This window comes from Sus scrofa, chromosome 2 (genome assembly GCF_000003025.6).
Source record: "Sus scrofa isolate TJ Tabasco breed Duroc chromosome 2, Sscrofa11.1, whole genome shotgun sequence".
Taxonomy (NCBI): domain Eukaryota; kingdom Metazoa; phylum Chordata; class Mammalia; order Artiodactyla; family Suidae; genus Sus; species Sus scrofa.
Genome location: NC_010444.4, coordinates 9,985,139 through 10,007,392, shown reverse-complemented (window position 1 = coordinate 10,007,392; position 22,254 = coordinate 9,985,139). Strand labels below are relative to the sequence as shown.

General features: G+C 59.5%; 1 protein-coding gene across 5 annotated transcripts in view; it reads right to left on the bottom strand.

The window, feature by feature from the left end:
* SYT7 (synaptotagmin 7) overlaps positions 1-22,254 on the bottom strand; it is a 64,752-nt gene that overhangs the window by 5,321 nt on the left and 37,177 nt on the right. For 3 of the 5 annotated variants that reach the window (XM_021082928.1, XM_021082927.1, XM_021082929.1), the window contains 5 exons: positions 10,778-10,913; positions 6,210-6,480; positions 2,016-2,185; positions 1,361-1,475; positions 694-893 (listed from right to left, as the gene is read on the bottom strand). In XM_021082928.1, the coding sequence (XP_020938587.1) occupies positions 694-893; positions 1,361-1,475; positions 2,016-2,185; positions 6,210-6,480; positions 10,778-10,913 (892 nt within the window). Of the gene's footprint in view, positions 1-693; positions 894-1,360; positions 1,476-2,015; positions 2,186-6,209; positions 6,481-10,777; positions 10,914-15,701; positions 15,825-19,753; positions 20,123-22,254 lie in introns of all 5 variants that reach the window. The other 2 variants (XM_021082926.1, XM_021082925.1) reach the window with 1 other exon arrangement.

The window sequence follows — 22,254 nt, the reverse complement described above, 5'->3', positions numbered from 1 at the left end:
CAAATGAGAACACTGAAGCTCAGAGAGGCCATGGACTTGTCCAGGGTCATACAGCTGTTTAACAGCAGATGAGATGGGAACGGAAGCCAGCTCCTTTTTTTTGTCTTTTAGGGCTGCACCCATGGCATATGGAGGTTCCCAGGCCAGGGGTCCAATCGGAGCTATAGCTGCTGGCCTGCACCAGAGCCATAGTGATGCAGCATCCAAGCCACATCTGCGACCTACACCACAGCTCACAGCAACGCCAGATCCTTAACCCACAGTGTCCTCATGGATGCTAGTCGGGTTCAATAACCACTGGGCCATGACGGGAACTCCTGAGGCCAGCTCTTTGGAGCCTGACTACAGCTCTCAACTCTAGGCCCGCGCAGCTCACCCTCTGCAGATAGGACCCTGATGACATTGCTCTGAGGTCTTTACCCTGTCAGAGGGTCCTGTCCAGAAAACCATCTTTTGAGGATCCAGGGCACTTAATCCTACCACCTCCTCCTTCCTTGCTCTTCCAGGTCTATCCTGAACGGACGGATCCACGGTAGGACATTGAGGGAAGAGCTTGTCCAATCCTCTTATGTTCAGATGAGACGGAGGCCCTGACGGGGAAAGGATTGCCTCTCTCTCCTGCCATCCAGCCTCGTGTTCACCCACTGCCCCTGTTGCTTCTTTTAGGCCAGACCCTTGCCTGGCGCCCCCTACCTTGCCGATGACGTCATTGCGGCTGAGCTTGTCCTTGTCCATGACCGTGATGATGATGGTCGTCTCCCTCAGCTTCTCCGTGGGGATGTCGAAGGCAAAGGACTCATTGAAGATGGGGTTCAGGTTCCTCTTCATCGTCACCGTCTTCTTCTTCTCCACCCGCTTGTCCTTGTACATCAGCCACACCTTCACGTAGGGGTCTGGCGGACAGGTGGGGGAAGGGTCAGAGGAGCAGCGGGGCGGGGCGGGGGGAGCGGGGGCAGGAGAGGCTGTGTGTGCTGTCCCCAGAGGGTGAAGAAAGCCGTGAGGAAGGAAGATCTGCAAGGAATTTAGCCATCACCTCCACAAATGAGGACTCTGAGGGGCCAGGTCTCACCTGAGGTCACAGACTAGGCGTGTCAGAGCTGGGGCTAGAACCCAGGTCTGCCCACCATCCTGTGCCCTTTCTTCCCCATTCTGGAAAGGACGGAGTCTAAGGTGATGGTGACCCTGAGGGTGCGCCAAACATGGCCACCAGAGCTCTAAGGTAGAGGTGTTGAGACTGGAGGTGGGGTGTGGGGGTGAGGGCACAGCCCAGACCCTGCTGTCCACATCCGGCGTGACTCCCATGTCACCAGAACCTCCCCAGCCGGCTTGTCCGCCCTCTGTGGGTGAGAAGCGCCAGTACCTGACGTGCCCCCGATGTCCATGGCTTTGAGGTTTCGGGCTTTGATGATATTCACGATGATGGAGTTGGCAGAGGGGTTGTAGCAGAGAGACAGGAGCAGCTCCCCGCGGCTCCCCTGGGAAGGATAAGAGGCGGGGTGAGTTAGGGCCACGCCTCTCAGCTCCCCTGGGAGGGACAAGAGGCGGGGTGAGACCGGGCCACGCCCCTCAGCTCCCCTGGGAGGGACAAGAGGCGGGGTGAGGCCGGGCCACGCCCCTTGACATCCCCTGGGAAGGGCAAAAGGCGGGCTGAGACCGGGCCACGCCCCTCGGCTCCCCTGGGAGGGAGAACAAGAGGGCTTCGGGGCTAGGTCAGGCCCCCCTGCACCAGGACCCCTCTACTCAGGCCTGGGTGCTTAGCCACCCCCTGTGCCTGTCGCGGCTGCACACGCATGAAGATGAAGGTCTTCCTTCATCTGGCAGGTCTGTGCCCTGCTCCCCAGGCTCTTTGTCACAGATCAGGCTCCCAAAGGCAGAGCGCTGACGCTGTGCCAGCTGGTGGAAACGCTGCCCTGTCAGGTCCGGCCGTTCCCTGCCCTCCCTCTCTGCCGCGTTTGTCAGGTTGAGGAGGGAACAGAACAGGATCTGTCAGCCAAGGGCTCCAGGTGGGGCCTTACACTCCCATCGCTGCATGGCTTCAGATCCTTCCAGAAGGTCTGCATCTGGGTCAGGTCCACCTTGTTGAGGGGGATGGACACCTCCCCGATGGGGTCGTTGCGGCTGAAGCGGTCATAGTCCAGGACCTGGAGGTAGAGGACCCTCTGCACCACCTTCTCGTAGGGGAAACCTGGGGGACAGACAGCGCAGGTGAAGAGCAAGACGGAACAGCCACACGGAGCCTGCGCAGGGCACGGCTCTTGAGCAGGAAGATCGCAGGAGGAGGAGGAGGAGGAGGGCTGGCCCTGTGCCTCCCTGCTGCCGCCCTCCTTGGGCACAGCAGGCAGCACCCACATTCACACTTTTCTGAAGGCTTAGCAAGGGCTGTCACAGTCTCATGTCTCCCTTGACCATCCTGTGGGATGGCTGTTATCTTGCCCATTTTACTGATGAGAAGACTGAGGCTCAGATGGCTTATATTACCTGCCCAAAGTCCCACAGGTAATACAGAGCAGACCGGGACCATTCATCCATTCATTCATTGCGTGTCTGTCTCGGTGGCCAGGCAGCGGCCCCCTCGCTCTCCAGGCAGTGCTGCCACTGCCAATCATGCCAAAACAAGTCTGGGCGAGTGGCCCTGCCTGAGAGCATCACAGCTGCCAGAAAGCAGCCCCAGGACGACTCAGGACAGAGGGAAATGGCAAAGGCAAAGAAAGAGCGGTAGACACCTGTCCTAGGGCTCTGCTTCCCCTTCGTCTGCTGCCAACGCATCAGCCTGTCCTTCCGCCCTTCCTTAATAGATCTGCCGCTGTCCGTGGGCTCCACTGCCACCTCCCATTCCAAGCCGCCGGCACCTCTCGCCTAGACAGTTGCAAGAGTTTCCAAACCGCTCTCCCCACGTGTCTGCTTTCTCCTACAGCCCCTTCTCAATGCAGCAGCCAGAGTGAGCTTTTAAAAATAGAAATTGCATCGATATTCTCCGGCTTAGAGCCTTTCAATGGCTCCCGGTGCACTTAGAATAAAAGCCGCGTGCCCTGCCTTGGCTTCAAGTCTTTCCACAACTTGGCCCACTGTCCTCTCCCCGCTCATCTTGCGACCACTCTTCCCTCAATGGCTGGGCTCTGGCCACCCCAGCTTTTCCTGCCTCAGTCCCATCACACCCTGTCCTGGCCTCTCCTCTTCCATCAGGTTTCAGCTTTGTTTCCTGATGTCCTCGGACGGGGTCAGATCCCCTGTTTGAAACACTAGCACTTTCATTTTTTTTTTTTTTTTTTTGTCTTTTTAAGGCTGCACCCTCAGTGTATGGAGGTTCCCAGGCTAGGGGTCAAATGGGAGCTACAGCAGCCAGCCTACATCACAGCCACACAGGATCCGAGCCGCGTCTGTGACCTACACGACAGCTCATGGCAATGCTGGATCCGTAACCCACTGATCAAGGCCAGGGATCAAACCCAAGTCCTCCTGGATACTAGTCGGGTTCGTTAACCGCTGAGCCATGACGGGAACTTCACACTAGTCCTTTGCTTTCAGCACGTATTCCAGGCTATAGTAGAGATTGATCTGTTTCCTTGAGCCTGATTCTCCCACCAGGCTAGGATTTCCAGGAAGACGCCTCTGTCCTCAACCACCGGATCCCAGCATCTAACACTGTTTCTGGCACGCAGTAGGCATTCGATTAAATATTTGTTAAGTGAGTCAGTGATGGAACAAATGAATAAATACCCATGAAAGGGCCTGATGGAGCAGCTGGAGTGTGCCAGGCTGGAGCGGGAGGTGAGGCCAGAGCGCAGAGCCCTCAGGAGGAGCTTGGATGGATGGAAAATCCCAGGGAGCCAGGGGAGGGTCTGAAGCCCAATTCCCGGGCCTTGGGAGACTTAGTTGGAGGAGAGGCTGGCCTGGGAGGTGCAGGGGCAACAGGCCAGCCTGGAGGCCTGAGGTGGTGAGATCCTGGACCGGGATGTGAGCAAGAAGGAGAGAGGAGACTGAATACTTTAGCTCAACCGGTGGGGAAGATGAAAGGAGAGGAAGTGTTCTGGAGGATTCTAGTGCCTTCGGCCAGAGACACTAGAAACATGGAGTTGCCTCTGTCTGAAGCTGGAGTGCTGGAAGGGGAAATCCTACGTTCCCCGAGCCTCCAGCCTCTAAATTTCTTCAAGGCCTAGCCTCACACTGAGGGGGCTGTGCCTTGCTCACCCTGGAGTACCCCAGGGACCTATCCAAATGACCTTTGGCATCTATTCAGGTGACATGGGCAAGGACAAGTGTTCTGGAAATACTGATGATTCCAAGAGGTCCCTGCACCTAAGCCAGTTCTTTTCAACACCAAAAGAGGCAGGCTTTTATCAGGCAAACTCCTATTGATCCATCAGTACCCATCTTGGGAGTTCCCTCTGTAGTGCAGTGGGTTAAGAATCCAACTGCAGCAGTTCTGGTCGCTGTGGAGGCACAGGTTCGATCCCCAGCCCAGTGCAGTGGATTAAAGGACCCGGTACTGTGGCAGCTGCATTATAGGTCGCAGCTCCAGCTTGGATTCAATCGCTGGCCAGGAACCTCCATATGCCATGGGTGGAGCCATTAAAAAAAAAAAAAAAAAAAGAATCTGTCTTGAATGACCGCTCTTCTGGGAAATGTTTTTTAGCATCACCAAGGAGAGTTTATATTGGGTTCTTGCAGCATCTGCCACACAGGGTATGGCTTAATGACTTACACATCTGTGTCCTCCAAGGAAGGCCCTCAGGGTCGTAATGGTGCCTCTTTTCTGTGCCCCCAGTACCAAGGACAGTGCCCTGCCCATAGCTGATGCCGGGTAAATGCTTCCAGAGGGATCAGTGGATTGGGGCTCTGCCCATAAACTTCACCCCAGTGGCTGGCTACTTACCCCTGCAGATAGCCAAGCCTCTCACTGGTTGTGCCATTTCTAAACTGCTCCCCTTGCGGAACCGAGGAGGGGAGAAACACACAGGCACCCACTAGCTTACCCTCAATGATTTATTTCGTGAATGAGCTGGCTGTCACCTTGCCGAAGGGGTGGGGCGTCAAGTGGCTGGGACACCAGATGGAGAAGTTTGCTGATTTCCTGGGGCACACACTGCAGGTTCTGGAGAGCCAGGGCACCAGGCAGTTGGCACAGTGGGCATTTATTCTCACTGCTTGAACAGGGCTGTCAAGAAAGCCTAATGGCTTCTCTAAGCGGGGTCTAGGCACCCAAAGAGCCTGGGACAGAAACTGCTCCCTGATCGCGCGCCCAGTTTCCTGGTTACCTGGAAGCCTCAGAGATAAGAGATAAGCTGGGCCTGCAGGAGAGAGGGAGGATGTCTACATCCGTGGCCTTGGGACCCTGGGCTGTGGTTCCGAGCTCCTGTCCTGGGCCTCTGCGGGGGCTGTCCATGTGGGGGAGGGGTCGGAAAATGGGAGCAGATGGAGTGTGTTTATCAATCGGGTATAAAGTGTTTTCTGGGTGTTGTTAGTGCTTTTACTGATCTGTTTGACCCTTACTTTTTTTTTTTTTTTTTTTTTTTTGTCTTTTTAGGGCTGCACCTGTGCCGTATGGACGTTCCCAGGCTAGGGGTCAAATCAGAGCTGCAGCTGCTGGCCTACACCACAGCCACAGTAACACGGGATCCGAGCTGCATCTGTGACCTACACCATAGCTCATGGCAACACCAGATCCTTAACTCACTGAGTGAGGTCAGGGATTGAACCCGTGTCCTCATGGATACCAGTCAGGTTTGTTTGTGCTGCGCCACCGCAGGAACTCCCTTGACCCTCCCTATTATCTTTCTTTTACTGATGGGGAAACCATGGCACAGAGAGGTTGGGAACTCGTCCCAGGTCACACAGCTAGTGAAGTGGCAGAGCTGAGACGCAAACTCAAGCAGCCTGGGTCACAGCCGGGGCTCTTACCCACTATACTATGGTCGCTGCAGGAGACGCTGTGGCTACCTCCCCTCCTTCCTGCCCACCTGAGGATGGGCCTGTATGTGGGCAGGGGCCCAGCTTTCCTCCTGGGCCTCTGGCTGTGATGCTGCCTTCGCTCAGCTGGATGTAAGCTCATCCCAGCTGGACACAAAATGCCTCAGGTTGAGATACTCTCCTGTGTGGGTGCAGGTGTGTCTGTTCGTGTGTGTGTGTGCGCGTGCCTGTGGCTTACATGTGTGCGGGTGTGCAGCAGAGGGGGACAGGGGACTCTGGGGACAGGGGCGGCACAGCCTCACCTTCGAAGAGGAAGGTCTCGTTCCAGTGGGGGTTCAGGTTCTTCCGCTTCACCTTGGTCTCCAGCTTGTGCTTCTTGTCTGGCAGCAGGTAGATCTTGACAAAGGGGTCGCTGGTGCCACTGAAGTCCTTGGCCGGCAGCTCCTGGGCCTTCATGATTTTCACGGTGAGCGTGGACTCCTGGAAGTTGTAGCCGACGCTGAACTGGATCCGGCCCAGGTTCTCTCGGCTGCAGCCCTCGTGCGCCTCGTCCTCCTCGGAGCCTGGGGAGAGCTGGGGGCACGGGGGGTCGGGGGGGGGGACAGGCAGGGTTGAGGCGGATTCTGCTTCCTTGAAGCCCCCTCCATGCCCAAGGCCAGTCCAGCCACCGAGAGCTTCCTTCTCCCCCACCGGTCACCGTGTGGGGCTGATGGGGGCACATGGCGCTTTGGCATCTGGCTGAGGATGCTGACGTGGAGGGCAAGGGCCTCACCCAGGGTTTCACAGTGAGGGCGGGGCAGAGCCAGGACCACCTGTTTCCTGACCCCCAGAGCAGGGTGTGCCCCTGTTCCCAGCCTCTCTGTCCTTCAAATCCGGGGTCTGCCCCTCCCCGACCCCTGGCTCCACCACCACTGGCTGCTTTGCCTCTCTGAGCCCCCTCCTCCGCCCTCCCACCCTTCCACCAGGGGGAAGGACCCTGGGGACCCCTGCTGTGAAGTACACCAACACACACAACCCGGGCTACAAAACAGATGAGGGGGATTTCTCATCTCGAAAGAGTTTACCATGCTATTTCTTTGGAAAGCGACTCTCCGGAGTTCTGGGGATGATGTGATTTACAAAACCAGAGAGGCACGTTTTCTTGCCTGCATCCTCATGGATGCGAGTTGGGTTCCTTACTGCTGAGCCACACGGGAACTCTGTCTCTCTTTTTATCAGAAGTGTTTCATGGGAGCCTCAAATGACGGTACTGCCCCTGGGCTGAGGACTCCTGGAAGGGAGGCTACACTTGCATTCAGTCCCCGTCCTCTGGGCGGTGGCCCTTTGGCCCTAGGGGCTGACCCAGACCTGTCAGTCATGGGGAGTGGCATGGGCGTCACATTCCCAGGATGATGTTGAAATAATAGGAAGTATTTGCGGCGGGGGGGGAGTATTCCAGTATGTTCTCAGCTGTGGCTGCTCATCTGCGACACCCGGTTCTAGGTTTTGGCATTCTGCCCATCCCCCAGCGGCATGGGTCCTGCTCCAGGTTCCATCCCAGATCCCTCCCCAGACACAGGGGTCCACATGGCCCAGGCACTCCTGTCTCTAAAAGCTCCCGAAGTGGAGTTCCCATTGCGGCTCAGTGGGTTAGGAACCTGACCTAGTGTCTGTGAGGATGCAGGTTCGATCCCTGGCCTGGCTCAGTGGGGTGTGTTAAGGATCTGGCATGGCCTTGAGCCGATTTGTAGGTCGAAGATGTGGCTTGGATCTGGCATTGCTGTGGCTGAGGCTGTGATCAAAGGTGCCCTTCCAGCTGCCCTCACTCTCACCCTCAGATCCAATGTCTCACACTCAGCTCCGGCCACACACCTGGGCCCGCCAGGACATCGGAGGGGGGCTGAGCTGCCTCCCCTGCTCTTCTCACGGTGGAAGAGGGTCCTTCCAGCCCCGCCCCTTGGCCAGATCCAGGCAACCCTGCTAGCTCCACCCAGGCCCACTGAGCATCTGGCTTTCCTACCCAGCTCCAGTTTCCCTCTCATGCTCCTTCTCTCTTCTCCAAGCAGCCCCACTCCCTTTGAGCCTCTGTTTCTGCATCTGTAGAATAGCACCACAAGACAGACCTATGTTATGGGGTTCCAGGGAAGGTTAAGGGGGTCCACATGTCTTCTGTGGTCCTGCTGTGCAGCCTGGCCCCTTCTGGCAATGGACCGAAAGCCTGGGACATGCGTGAATAGGCAGTGCCTGCCAAGACCACTTGCCCCTCGCCATTCCTTCCAGAGTTGGGGAGACCCTTGGGGTTCTTCGGTGGTGCAGCAGGTTAAAGATCCTGCGTTGTCACGGCAGCAGCTTGGGTTCGATCCCTGGCCCGGGAACTTCCACATGCCATGAGTGCAGCCAAGGTAAATAAATAAATAAATAAAGGCAGGGAGACCCTTGCAACTGGAGCCCCGGTGGCCCCAGCCCCACCTGAGGTTCCTCGGGTCTCTTGGCTCTTGCTTCCCAAACAAGGTAGTCTAGGGTGGGAGGCCCGAGCTGGGCCAGTGGACTTCGCCTCCAAAGGGGGCAGCGGCCCTGTGCCCACTGCCAGCCTTCCCAAACCAGAGCCCTGGGCCCTAATTAACCAGCTGGGGCAGCTCCTGGATCTGTTTCCGTGGCAACCAGGCCAGCCACCCCCACTATGGGCTGGGGGAGGTGCTGCCTGAGCCCCAGCTCTGGTAGAAGCCAGCAGGGCAGAAGCAGCTCGGATGGGGGTATGGCCAGGCCTCCTCTCCAGCGCCCTCCCCTCCGTCCCTGTGAGGCCATGGGTGCCTGACCCCTGTTTCCTAACACCTCCCCCCTGCCGCCAGCTTCTGCCAGCCTGGGGCCTGCAGATCAGCTGATGGTTTACTTGGCCCAGTTTGTCCTGATCATCGCTGCTAATGCCAATGAACCAGCTTTGGCCAAGGGCGAGGCCATTAGATCCCGCCTGCCCACCTCTGAGCGTCCGCTGAGCGGGTGAGAGGGTGGGGGGGCTGGCACTTCCTCCCTCCGCCAGTGGCAACAGTGGCGGCAGCAGTTGGTTCCTCCCTGGGGGCAGCAAGGGTGCAGGCAAGCTGGCTGGGAAAGGGCCGTCCCTTCTGGGAACCTGGCTACCGGGAAGCTGTAACCAATTAAGAGGCTGCGCAGGGAGGCTGGATGGACGGTGGTGATGGCGCATCCAGAGGAGAGGCTGGCTGGGCTGGCTGGGCTCATCTCCCCGGGTGGGGAAGGACAGACAGGAAGATGGAGGAGGACCAGGCACGCAGGGCCTAGGGGGCAGCGAGAAGGAGGGAGGTGGGAGGCCCAAGGGAGACCAGATCTGGCACAGGGAAAATCTGACGCTCTAAGCTGCTTCCAAGAGAAATGCAGACTTTGGGGCCCAGAGTGGGCCTGCTGACTGGGAATCTGCATTTCGTGGCTGTGCCTCCAGCATGCAGAAGCTCCCAGTCCAAGGATCAAACCCGTGCCACAGCAGCGACAACGCCAGATCCTTAACCCACTCATCCACCAGGGAACTCTAGGAATCTGCATTTTAACAAGATCCTCTGGTGATTCGGGTGCTGTCACAATTTAGGAGGAGCTGGGCTAGACCAGAGCAGTGGGGACTGGTGGTCAGAGCGGCCAGAACCCAAATGGCAGGAGGGTGGGGCCTGGGGCTCCAGGGGCCTCAGGGAGGGTGGGGGCTGCAGTGTCTGAGCAGTGGACAAGGGAACTCTGAATTGAATGATGTTAGGACTAGTGAAGGCCTGAGAGCCCACCAAGCCCCCTTCCCTCTCTCTGTCTCTGTGGGAGGGAGGGGGAGACCGGGAGGAGGGATGGAGGAGGAGGAAGGGGGCCCAGGTCCAGGGAGAGGAAAGGCCTTTTCCCCTTAGGAACTAGCAGGCACCAGCTTCCCCCCTCATGTCTTCTCCAAGCCTTCCTGGAACTTTTGAGCTGCCAAACCTCTGACTGACTCCTGCCTGACACCTCCGGCTGCCCAAACTCAGCAGTCTTGGCTTGGGGCCCTGGCGACCACACCCAGGAGCTCTTTGGAAAGCACAGGTGGGGCAAAAGGCCGTGACTCACTACTGCCACCAGGGGGCGCCACATGAAACCACAATCTGCCTTAGTGAAAACACCTCAGACCCAGCTGGGATCTTGGGAGGGTGGGGTGTGGACAAGAGAACCCCAGCCAGCTGCTCCCCCACAGGGACCAGGACCAGAGGGGTTCTGCTCTCCTGATCTCTCTCTCTCTCTTTTTGTCTTTTTTAGGGCCACAGGTGCGGCGTAGGGGGTTCCCAGGCTAGGGGTCGAATTGGAGCCGTAGCTGCCAGCCTATACCACAGCCACAACAACACCAGGTCTGAGCCACATCTGCGACCTACACCACAACTCCCAGCAATGCCGGATCTTTAACCCACTGAGCGAGGCCAGGGATCAAACCCGCGTCCTTGTGGATACTAGGCGGGTTTGTTACCGCTGAGCCACAACAGGAACGCCTCTCCTGATCTCCTTGGATCTCAGCTGAACCCCCAGCAATGGGAATATAGGACCAGCTCCACTGGGAGCGCCACCTGAGAACTCCCCTCCGCTCCAAGAAAGGGGACACTCTTCACCCCAAGTCCTTGGTCCATTAGCCTTTCCTTCCAGGATCATGCAGGTTTTCTCAGCCCCTGGCTCAACTCAGAAGGGGACTGGAGGAGAGTGGGGATTCTTTGCTTCCCTTGACAGAAGAGGAAACTGAGGCACAGAAAGGCTGTTTGGGTGAAAGAGCTGGAAAAGACCCCAGGCCGGGCTCACTCAGCCACCACGCGGGCTCCCCTGCACGACTCCTACGCTGTCCCCAGGCTCCACATGCCCCCCTGCCACCCGGCCCTCCAGCCCTTCTCACCATGAGCATCTCACTGGTGAGGGAGTTGACGAGGTCCGAGACGGAGGAGCGAGGCTCGGTCCGGCGGTCAGACTCATCGTGGGGCGTCTGGCCCGGCACCGGGGCTGTGTTCACTGCCTTCCCTCCTGCGGGCAACCTGGGGGCAGACGAAGCCCGAATGAGGATGGACACAGAGGTGGGCTGGGCTGGGCGCCACGGGCCTCGGTGGCGGCAAGACCTTCTGAGACCCAAGCAGCTGCCCCTTCCTACAGGCCAGCGGGAGACTTTGTCCGTGGAAGCAGCCGCCTGACTTGCCCGCCTGACTTCCCCGTGGGTGCTTTTTGGGGCAGGGCTCCCACTCTTCCTGTTTCCCAGAACCCAGCCTCCTCCAGCCCCTGCTTGTCCCAGCCTGGGAGGGAGGCTCCTGAGATGGCGTGTCCAGGTCACTACCGCGTCATTATCCTCGGTAAACACGCCCAGAGCCCGTCTCCCAGAGGCCCCACCTGTTTGTTCAGGCTCAGCAGGACACACAGGTGCCCTTCGGACACGAGTCTGATCGGATGAGGCCAGGACCACTGTGTACACAGCTCTGTCCGGTAGAACTTTCTATGTCCACATGTGACTATTGAGCATTGGCAATGTGGCCAGTACAACTGAGAGCTGAATCGTTACTTTGGTTTGACTTAAACTAATTTAAACAGCCACCTATCCCATAGGGCAAGTCGATTCCCCCTCGCTCCCCAATCCCCACACTCCTTCAGCCCTGAGAACTATACATTGGATAAAGCTCTCACCCAGGGTCAGAGAAAGACGGGGTACCACCGAAAAGCCCCAGATCTGACAGTTCCAATCCAGGAATCCAGGCCCCATCGGCACCCCAACTTATGCATCCCCAGAAAACTGGGCTCTCTGGCTCAGGGGCTGAGTGGTGAGCCCAGGCCCCATCTAGCTGGGGCTCAGGAAGTTGGCACTAAAAGCCTGCCCGGGGGGACCAGGCTGGAACAGCCCATGAGGAGGAGAGGTGGGGACAGGCAGTGAGGAAGAGACGGGGAATGGGGAGCATGGGGCTCAGGACAAGCTACAACAGAATAGCTTTGAGATAACTACAGACACAGACTCAGAAAACACACGCAGGCTGGACACAAGCCATGGCCCTCGGCACGGACCAGCCGCCAGCACACAGCTGGCTTCGGCAGGCAGACAGACATGCACGTAATATGCCAGACCCTGGAGGGGAGACGCCAGGACCCAACAGCAGAGTGTGCGTGCACATACACACACACATACACGCAAACACACACACGGATGCACGCAAGCCCCACAGACACCCCAGGGCAACAGAGAGAGAATGGGGGCGGTGGTGGGGCAACCAGGCAGGTCAACCAGAGCAGCGAGATGACACACACACACAGCGATGTGCACACTTAGGTCCTGAGAGGAAACACATTTGGTGGGGGGGGCGGGCATGCCAAGGTGGGCATGTGAATTGGGACACACTGAAACAGAAAAAGCAGGGAGCGGTTTCAGGGACAGACACCCTGAGAATAGATGCGCGGTGCACCTGCTGTGAGGACCTGGCCTTGCCCGGATGACACCGAAACGTCCCACCCCACCTGGGACACGTAGGGCCCCCTCCCTGAGGCGTGGCCACAGCAGAGCACGCGCACACACAATCACGCGGACACGTGCTCACGCAGACAGGCACGGGGAGGAAAAGGAGACTGAAATAGCTGGAGAGGTAAAGTCAGGTTAAAAATAGAGTGGGAGAGGAGGAGAGAGCCGAGATTGACTGCCGAAGGTATGAGAAAGTCGGAGTTATTTTGGCCACACCACAGCGTCAGCACAGCTGCAAAGCAGCCTGGGAAAAGATGGTCAGCGCCACGGGAGCTCTCGGAGGTCACAGGACAGAGAGAGACAGAGAGACAGGAGCTCAGAGGCAGAGAGTGAGAGACACACGGAGGGGCCCCGTCGCTGGCCCAGGGACATCCCTGTGAGAAGCAGGTGGGAGGAAGGAGGGGGAGGAAGAGAGAGGCCGAGAAAGGTTAGTTGGAGACGAGTGAAGAGGCTGCAGCGTGGACAAGGGGACAAGGAGGAGCAAGGCGGCCGAGAGGAGAGGCAGAGAGGAGGCGGGGGACACACACCGGGACGGAAGAAACATGGTGGCTTTGGAGCGAGGGGAGCAATGGGGTGGCCAGGTCCAGCCCTGCCTCGCCCCCCACTCCAGTGGCGGGGGGGGGCGGGGGGGGGGCGGGGGGGCCCACGGTGGAAACCATTTGGATCCCAAGGAGCAGGGAGGAGGGGAATGGCTGAGAGCACGATGTGCATGGGTGCAGGGCCAAAGGGGTGAGGCGGACACAGCATGGCACAGAAGGGGCACAGCAGGCATGGGAGCCAGGGGCAGCTTGGGTTTCTCGCCCTCCCTCCCGGGACCAGGAACATGCTCAAGTTCTTGGGGCACAGCAGAATCCTGGATAGGGGTGGCGGGCTCCAGGGCCACCAAGGACCCAGGGAATAGGGGGCAGTGACTTGCTAGATGCACCCCCACCTTGCTTGGGACCTGGAGTGGCCATGTGGTCCAGGACCCTCCTGTCTCCCAGGAGCCTGCTGCTGACAGATCTCAGGGACAGAATGTCCTTCCCAACAATGGCCACGGGCCACCCACCCGTTACCCCGGAGACATTGGACCAAGGGGTCAGCTGGGTGGAGAAGAGGGCACTGGTCGAAGGGCAGACCCCTGGGTCTGGAGGCAGAAGCTGAGGAGGAAGCTGACCCAATCCCACATTCCAAGGTCTATGCAGCCAAGACCCCGCAGAGTGGCGCCTAAACTGCCTGGTGCCTGGTAGGTGGTACCAATGCCAAGGCTGGGGATGGAGAAAGTGCTGGGCAGGAAGCACCCTGGCAGTGACCAGTCGCCTGGGAAACCCTTCAACAGCCATGAGAAATGAGCTTCCAGGATGGGGTGGGTGTGACCAGGTGGCAATGGCCTGTGTCTACTCGGAAAGTCAGGCTGTGTGGAGGAGAGGGCCAGGGGCCTCCACCTCCCCACCCATCTTTCCCAGGAAGGCAGAGGACCACGGATGTAATGATTGGACAGGATGAAAGTGTTAAACTATGGAGTGAGACCCAAGTGGCAAGGAGGTAAAAATAGGCCGTGGGTGAAAATGGTGCCGGTTAATTAACATGTGGGTGATGCGAAATCTCGTTTCCAGCCTGCACCTGCTCCCTCACGCTTCGCACCTTTCTCGGCAAGGGGCTGGGGTTCTTAGCGGGCTTTCGGAGGGTTCGAGTCCCCTCCTGCAGCCTCGGGCCCGTGGCCCCTCGGCTCTCTCCCCGTGGCCCTCTGTCCTGCCTGGGGCCCAGCTCTGAGCCCCTGGCCCAAGAAGCGGGAACTCTGGGCGCCATTCCTCCCACATCCCATGGCTCAGGGTGTGACCCCCCATTTGTGTCACCAAGGGAAAGAGTCGGTCTCACTCTCCCTTCCCACTCTCTGCGGACTTCTGGCCTGGCCCAGCCCTGGCATGCAACTGTGAACTTGGGATGGGGAGAAATAAGAGATTTGGTTGTCAGAAGCCACTTGGAGGGATAGGCAGGTCAGCTAACTTGGCCTGTCCTTCCCCCCCAACCCCACAGGCCCCTGGCAGCAGCCTGGGACGGTCCCTTCCTGCACCTTCGGGCCTCTAAATGAGCGAGTGTCAGGGTCCCTGCCTGGCTGACAGGCTCTGACAAGTGCCCCAGCCTGAGGGCTTGCTCCCTCGTTAGAGGCTTAGCATGTCCGAGCTAGAAGGGGTCACCCTGGCCAATCCTTCATCTGACAGATGAGGAAGCAGAGGCCCAGAGAAGGGCTGTGACTTGCCCAAGGTTGCAGAACGAGGCGCTGGCAAAGCCACAGCTAGAAGGAGATGGTCTGACCGCCAGCCCGCGTGTTCTTCTGTGGGCCTTTGGTCTGATGAAAAGTACACCTGACCAAGACAGTGAGCCCTCCTCCCATGATCGCAGGTGTGTGGCTGGCTCAGCCCAAGGCCAGGTGAGAGGAGGCGGCCAAACCAGGTGCAGGAACACCTGGCCTTAGCTAGCGATGCTGCCTGAACCCTGGGACCTCTGACGGTGCCACGTCCCCTTCCCCACGAGAGAGCGCCACTCCCTCCCCGAGACGGGGGGTCTCAGAAGGTGCTTCCCTGTGTTCCTGATGGTGGGGCAATGGATGGCTGAATGTCCGGCCCTCTGCTGTGGCCACACGGGGTACTCCCTGGGGGAGGGCTCCCTGCGACAGGAGCATCTGCCCGCTCCTCTCACCTCCCACCCCCACCCCGTTCCCTCTCCTGGTCCCTTGGGCTCAGGGGCTGTCTTTCTGCTTCTCTCTGGTCACCAGGCCTCTCCCATGTCTCTGACCCTCCCCACCCGGGGCTCCTCCCCCATATCAGCCGAGAGCAGCCAGGTCACATCTCTGCAGGGGGGTGGGGTGGGGTGTGTGACCATCACCCCGGCGGGACCGCCAGGCAAGAGGGAGGTTGAGGTGGTGGGGATGAGGGAGAACGGGCCGGGGGCCCCTCCCTAACATCCCCACCGCCCACCAACCGCCGGAGAAACTGGGATTTCTGGGTGGGGTGGGGCAGAGATGAAAGATGAGGGCATAGCAGAGGGGAGCCAAGCAGGAGGATGGGCCAGAGAGGCTGGCTTGCTCCGGGCAAGGGCGGGCATGCCCAGGGAGCAGGCTTGATCCAGAATGGTCCCAGGACAGTCACACTGGCCTCAGACCCAAGGGACACCCCCGAGGTGGCATGTGTGAGGGCACCGGCTGGGGAGGGGGCCGTCCTCCTGCTCCAGCATCCGCTGAAGGCGCCTCCGCCTCATCCAGCAGCTGGCCGGTTGAGGCCGGCAGCCTCTCCGCGCCTCCGTGTCTGCCGCTGCTGCCGCCGCCGCCGCAGGCCCTCGCCTGTGCTCGTACCTCTTGTCCCCCTGAGCGTTCTGGTTCTGCTGGGTTCCTGGGTTTTGCAGATCAGGGATATTGGCAAAGTCATCCTGTTCCGAAAGCCCTAAGACCAAGGATAGCACCACCATCCGGCCTTCCCTGCCCGGGGGTGGGCAGCCCACCAGCCGGGGTGAAAGGAGGAGGCCCCACGGGCGGGGGCGGGGAGGGGAAGGAGAGAGAGAGAGAGAGAGAGACAGAGACAAAGAGAGAGAAGAAAAAAGCGTAAGAAACTGGCCCTGCGGAAGAGAAACCAAACTTTAGCACTGCGGATAGCTGGAGAGCAGAGGGGGAGGCGGGAGGCAGGGACGGAGGGGAGGCATCCGCAGCCTGAGACCCCAGCTCGCCACAGGGAAGGGGCTGGGCAGAGGCCTGGGAGATGGCCTGGGATGGGGGACGTCCCGAGGAAACACGTGGGGAAGGCTGGGGGCTGTGGGGAGCGGAGCCCGGGCCCTGGGATGTGGTCCATTTCCAAAGGCTGGTTCACCTCCGGCTGAACCAAGGCCAGAGGCTATTGGCTCAGACCACCTGGGCCCCTGGGAGGAGAGGGAGGGCTCTGTGGCCGTCTCGCTGTAGGATGCGCGGGCAGGTTTGGGCTGCCGGCGGGAGGTTCTCGGAAAGTGTGGCAATCCAGTGGGCACTGCACCCGGGGAAGCCCCTCCGAAGGGCATCTCGGGGTCATGGTTAGCCAGGGATGCTTGATGCCAGGAGCGGGTCTCAGGCGCGCCCTCCCCCAGGTCTGTGGACACAGGGCCCGTTGGAGGAGGTAAGCCTCTTCCGGCATGCGGCGTGCTGGCCATCACAGGCCTTCTCCACGGTCCCCTTCCTGGTGATGGGGATGCTCCCTTCCTGGATCTTGGAAACCACTAAGGCTTTGGGGTCCAGTTGAGGGATCTTTCCTTGGAGAAGTGGTTCAGGAGGGAGAGAAAGTGCAGGAAGCAAGCAAGGTCTGGAGCAGTCCTGGCAGGACTCGAGGGAGCCTGTGTCCACAGCGAGGACCGTCCAGAGGGACCCTGCTCTGCGGGAGGCACCGTCCAGGTGGACCAGGAGTTGACATGCGGGTGGCAGCGTGGGGCCAGAACTCAAGGCATGACATCTTTAGTGTGGAGCTTTCTCAGAGAACCGCTGGGCAACTGCGGGGCTGCCTGCCCTTTTCAGGGGGAAAGGGCCCCTCAAAACCGTCGGCTGAGTTTGCGGGCGTCTTCTGGGTGCTTTGCAAAGCTCCTCCAGCAATGGGTTCTCATCTGAACAAAGAGACAGGAATTCTTGGATGGGGCAGGTGGGAAAACATGTCCCAAGAAGGGCCTCGAAAAAAGATGATAAGCCCGATGGAATGTTCTGGAAGGTGGGAGGTCCCAGGTCAGGAAGTCGGGCACTTCAACCGCCATGCAGGAGGGCAAGGTTCAGAGAGGAACTCCTGGCCATGGCTACTTCCCAGAGAGGTGGTCAAAAAGGGAACCCGACCAGTGAGCCATGATGTCCGAGGGGAGGGGTGGGGCGCCGGGCTCTTGGAAAATGGGCGTGGCCATGGGGTCCAGACCTCGGAGACAGCGTCTGCTTTGTCTTTGCATCATTGTCCTGGTGTGGTCACTCCAGACCGACACTCCCACTGGCATCGAACTTTCGGGAAACAACGCCCCCCCACTTCCCTCAGGACCGCATCTTCATTTTCTTTGTAGTCCCTGCCCACCGGTACCGTTTCAGAGTTGGGAAAATTCCATTTGGCTATTTGGGAGCTGGTTGTGCTGGGGGAAGGCAAAGCCAACGAAAACATGTTTTTCCCTGGTTAATGCATCTTTCAGATACTCCTTTTGCTCTTAAAATCGAACTGGCTCTTCTGCCTAAGTTCCTGATTTGTCATCCTCCCTGGCGTTGACCAGCCACAGGGGCGAGAGGGAGGGGCAAGAGGAGGACAGAGGGGAGAAGCTGGCGGCGTTGGGGGCGGGGGGTCACATCCCGAGGCAAGGAATGCCTTCTCCCTCTGAGGGGGGGATGTTGGGGGGCACCTCTCACCCTGACTCTCTACCTGAGCTCCCAGCGTTTGGGGCAAGAGAAGGGTGTCAGAAACATGCCAGCTAAACCATCAGGCAGGGGTCAGGGGCCGATGGCAACTGCAGCTGGTGGCCTGTTTTTGCACAGCCCACAAGCTAAGAATGGTTTGTACATTTTTAAAGGGTTGTTTAAAAAAAAATGTGATTGAGAGCACATGTCTCAAAGCCTGAATTATTTATAATCTGGCCCTTTACAGAAAAAGTTTGCAGACCCCTGCTGTGAGGGGCTGCAAGTGGAGGAGGAGGTGGGGGCTTGGGGTGAGCCCTGGAGGCGGCCAGTAAGGGAGGGATGTGAAAGCTGGAGTGGGCAGAAGGGCAGCGATGCTCATCAAATCCCGCTGGCTAGAGGCTGCGGGTGGGGAAGAGATGGTACCCAAGGGCTTTCCTGCCGCTGGCTCCTTTCTTCCCAGAGCCTGGGCACAGCCCCTGCCCTGTGTGATGGCTGCTGGACTGAGATGCAGGGGGGTGGCTCTGCCGAGAGCAGCCTGAGGTCAGGAGGCGCAGAGGGGTGCAGGGTTCCAGCTGGCTCTCGGTTCTGTTCAAGCCACAGCAGAACCAATCCCCACCACTTTCCTTGTCCATGCCAGGACCACAGCATCCGTCCCGGAACAAACCACCGCCTGGAAGCCAGGAGGCTCTGCTGGCCACCTTGTCTCATGCTGGCATCCGGCTGGATTCCTGGGGGTCCTTGGGTGGGGAAAGCCCCAGTAGATGCGATGCCCGCTTTTGCCAGGTAGAGTCACAGGCAGCATGTCCTGTCTGTCCAGGGCCACAGGCCTCTTGCATGGTGATGGGAAGCTGGCGTGGAAAAGTGTCTTCCTTTCGGGCGACGCTCCCAGGGGCAGCACTCCTGACCGCCCTCTCGGTGTTCCAGCCCGAGAGGCAGGATGCTCCGAGGGACTTGCTTGCCTTCCGAATGCCCACATCTGGCCAGGGAGCTGGGCCTTGACCTTGGCCTCTCCCTTCCTCCTCCCTTTCTCCTGTCCCAGGCTTAGTGTGCTGGTGGTCTCCTGCTCCGTGAAAAGTGCTCCCAGGAAAGACCTAGGCGATGGGAATAATCCCCAGAGCCTGGAAGGAAGGTCATGTTAGGCCAGTAACGTCAGGGACTAGAGCCCAGGCCTGTCCTGGGCTCTGAGAGTGAGTGTAGATGCCCAGGGGGACACCAGGGCGGGGCCCTGCCAGTGGGGGCGGGGCAAGGGGGCACACGGTGGGGGGTGGAGGGGACACGCACAGCAGAGGGACGGGCTAAGGCCAGGCTCCTACCGGGTGTGTTGTCACTACTCTGACCTGTCCACGTGAAAGAAAGCTCTGATTCGGGCACATTTTCTTAAGCTTTGGGGGCAACCTCTGAGGTTTGTCCTCAGGGAATGGGTCATGGCTAGAGCCCGGCAGGCGCTGGAGGGCAGGTGGCTTTAGAAGGTCGGAGCAGCGTGGAGGACAGGGCCCCGAGGAAGGGACAGGGGAAGTGGGGGGGGAGGGAGGAAGTGCGGGGCAGGGCGATGAGCAGAGTCTGGTTACAGGGAAGACTTTAAACTGGAGGGGAGGAGGCAAAGCCTGGGCGATGGGGTGAAGGAGGCCAGGTGAGGGAGGAGAGGAGAGAAGTCACGGGAGCGCAGGGAGGCCGGGAGCAGCCTGGGACTGGCCGCGAAGCTGAGAGACAGACCCGAGGGCCTCAGTAACATCCTCTACTGTCTCCACTGACTTTTAGGGGGAAACGTCTCCAAGCCCCGGGGACTGAGGGGACTGGGCTCCTCAGAAGGGTGGCTCAGGTACAAGTCCTTCGTGGGGGGGCGGGGTGGGGGCACTACTTCAGGCACGAGCCACGAGAGACGGGGGAAGGGGCGGCCAAGTCTGCAGGGCACCCTGCCTCGGAAGACGGAAGGTTCGGAGTCCATCAGGGCCAGCCGCTTCCAAGGAGACGGGGAGGAAAGAGGCTGGGTCGGGGAGGTGGGGGCCGGGCCGCTCAAGGGGGGGACTTACAGGAAGGATTTCATGTCCAAGCCTCGGTTTCGAATCTGCCCCACCACGTGGTCCCAGCTGCCCGGGTTGGAGCGGCTGCGGCCGCCGGCCGGCCGGTACTTGGAGCCGGCCGAGGAGCCCTGCCGAGCCTGGCCCCGGCCATAGGCCCGGGGGTTGGGGCCTGGCCCCGAGGCCGCGTGGGCCTGCAGCTGGCCCAGGCTCTGGCTGGTGGTGGGCTGGCTGGGCTGCCGGCCCCGCTGGTGCTGGCTCAGCGGCTGCTGCAGGCTCTGCTGCCGCATCAGGGTGCGGGGTCGCTGGCATTTCGGCTCTCCCGTGGAGCTGGGGATAGACTCAAGGGTAGTGGCCGTGGACAGGGTGGAGTCCTCGAAACTTGGGGCGGGTGGAGGAGAGGAGAGAAAGGAGAAGCAGGTGAAGGGATCACAGTGGAGGAGCAAGAAGCCTAGGGCCAGGACCAGGAGGCCCCAGTGCAGGGCGCGCTCTGCCGGACCTCGCCGGACCTCCATCGCAATTGTCGCCGCTGCCACCGCCGCCGCCGCCACCACCACCACACCCAGGAGGCCACAGAGCCCTGCGCCCACCCTGAGGCCCCAGGTCGGCCCCGCCTGGCCCCCCACCCCGGCCCTCGCTCAGCTAGGGCCCAGGTACCTCCTGTCTGATCTGAGCCGACCTCTCTGCTGGTCTGAGTGGGCGGTGGGAGCTGCCAAGGCTGCGTGGTGAAGGCGGGTCCCGGGGCCCTGCGGCTGCCTGTCATGCTGGAGTGGGAGGGGGTGGAGGGAGCTGGGCCACCCCCTCCTGCCGTCTCACTGGGGGACCCCAGGAAAGTCTGCCTCTGTGTTCTCAGTCCTACTGGCCTTTGGAGACGCGAGGAAATCCAGGCCAGCGCAGAGCTGGCCTAGTAACGCGTGTGAGTCCGGGGATTTGTGAGGCTTTGTCCTCAGAGGCTGGGGCATGTCCTCAGGCCCCCTGACCTCCGCCCTGTGGCTGGTGCTGCCTCGCGGGGTTCGGGCTGTGGCACGATCTTTGCCCTCCCTCTGGGGTTCCTTGTTTCTGAGCCTTAATGACCTCTCCTGGTATCTGGGGAAGGACAGACTCCCGGTCGGAGGAGGGGACCCGGCAACCGCTGGGCCACTTTGCCACGGTTCTGATGAAGAACGGGTCATTATCCTGTCCTCTAGGCATTTTCCTGCCTCGTGGGCCACCAGCATCTCTGAACCATGCTGGGAGCAGGGCAAGGACAGACAGGAGGCCGTATGGAGTCAGAGAGACCCAGTTCCAACCCCACCTCTGCAGCTTCCTAATTGTGGGACTTTGGAAAAGGGAGTCGAATCTGTAAAGTGGGATAAAAAATTCCTGAGCTGCCTCCATCACGGGGTTGCCATGGGGACCTAATGAGGTCAGGCCCAGGGAAGTGTGCTATTGGTCAATTCTCCCTTGCGGATGCTGCCAGGGTCTCAGGAGGTGGAGGCAGAAGGAGTCAGAGACCCCTGGCCTTCCCGGGGGCAATCTGCCTGCTTTGTCTCCTGGCCCCAGACTTCAGCTGCAGGCAGGGTCAGGGACTCAGAGGTCCCCAACCTCCTCTTTTTCGGTTCCTTCCCTCCATCTCCCATTCCAGGGGTCGAGGGCAGGAGTCGGCAAACTGTGGCCTGTGGGTCAAATATGGGCTGCCACCTGCTTTTGTAAATAAAAATTCACTGGAACACGGCCATTGTCACTAATTTACATCTTGTCTGCGGCTGCTAAGGGGCTCCAGGGGCCAGGTTGAGTCATGATAAAAAGAGACAATGCGACTTGTATTTCCTTTCCGGCCCTTTATGGAGATCGCAGGCCACCTCCTGGTCTAGGGCCACAGGGCAGCCAGTACCCCTGAGCTGCTTGAGGGGGCCCCCAGGACCCTTGGAGCCACTTTCACCACTGCAGCCAGACCTCAGCCCGACTCACCCCCTGAGCCTACCCTGGGAACCAAAAGGACAACAGTTAGGCTGCCCCTGTGGGCGGAGAGAAAGAGAGAAGAATGGGAGCAAAAGAGGGAGAGACAGAGGATAGGAAAGAGAAAAGAAAGAAAGCAAGTGAAGAAAGAAGAGGAAGGAAGGGGGGGAGGAAGAAAGAAAGAAAGAAAGAAAGAAAGAAAGAAAGAAAGAAAGAAAGAAAGAAAGAAAGAAAGAAAGAAAGAAAAGAAAGAAAAGAAAGAAAAGCAAAACATGGCTTTAGCTGGGGTCTTGGGACGGGCAGCGGCCTTGCCTGGCTCAGGCCTGGAATCGGGGTGACCATCAGGGGCAGGCCCAGGCCTGGCTGGCCAGGTAGGCCCACAGCTCCCCCGGGGGCCAGCCACGGAAGGGGGAGGACGGCCCTTGGGTGGCAGCCTCCTCCTTCTCCTTGCTGACCTCATTTTGGTTTTCTATCACATCCCAAATTAGTCCAATTTACAACCTCTCAGTCACAGGAAACTAAAATTGGTTCCTCCAGGCCTGGAGCCAGCGGATGGCATGGAGGCCTGAGCCAGC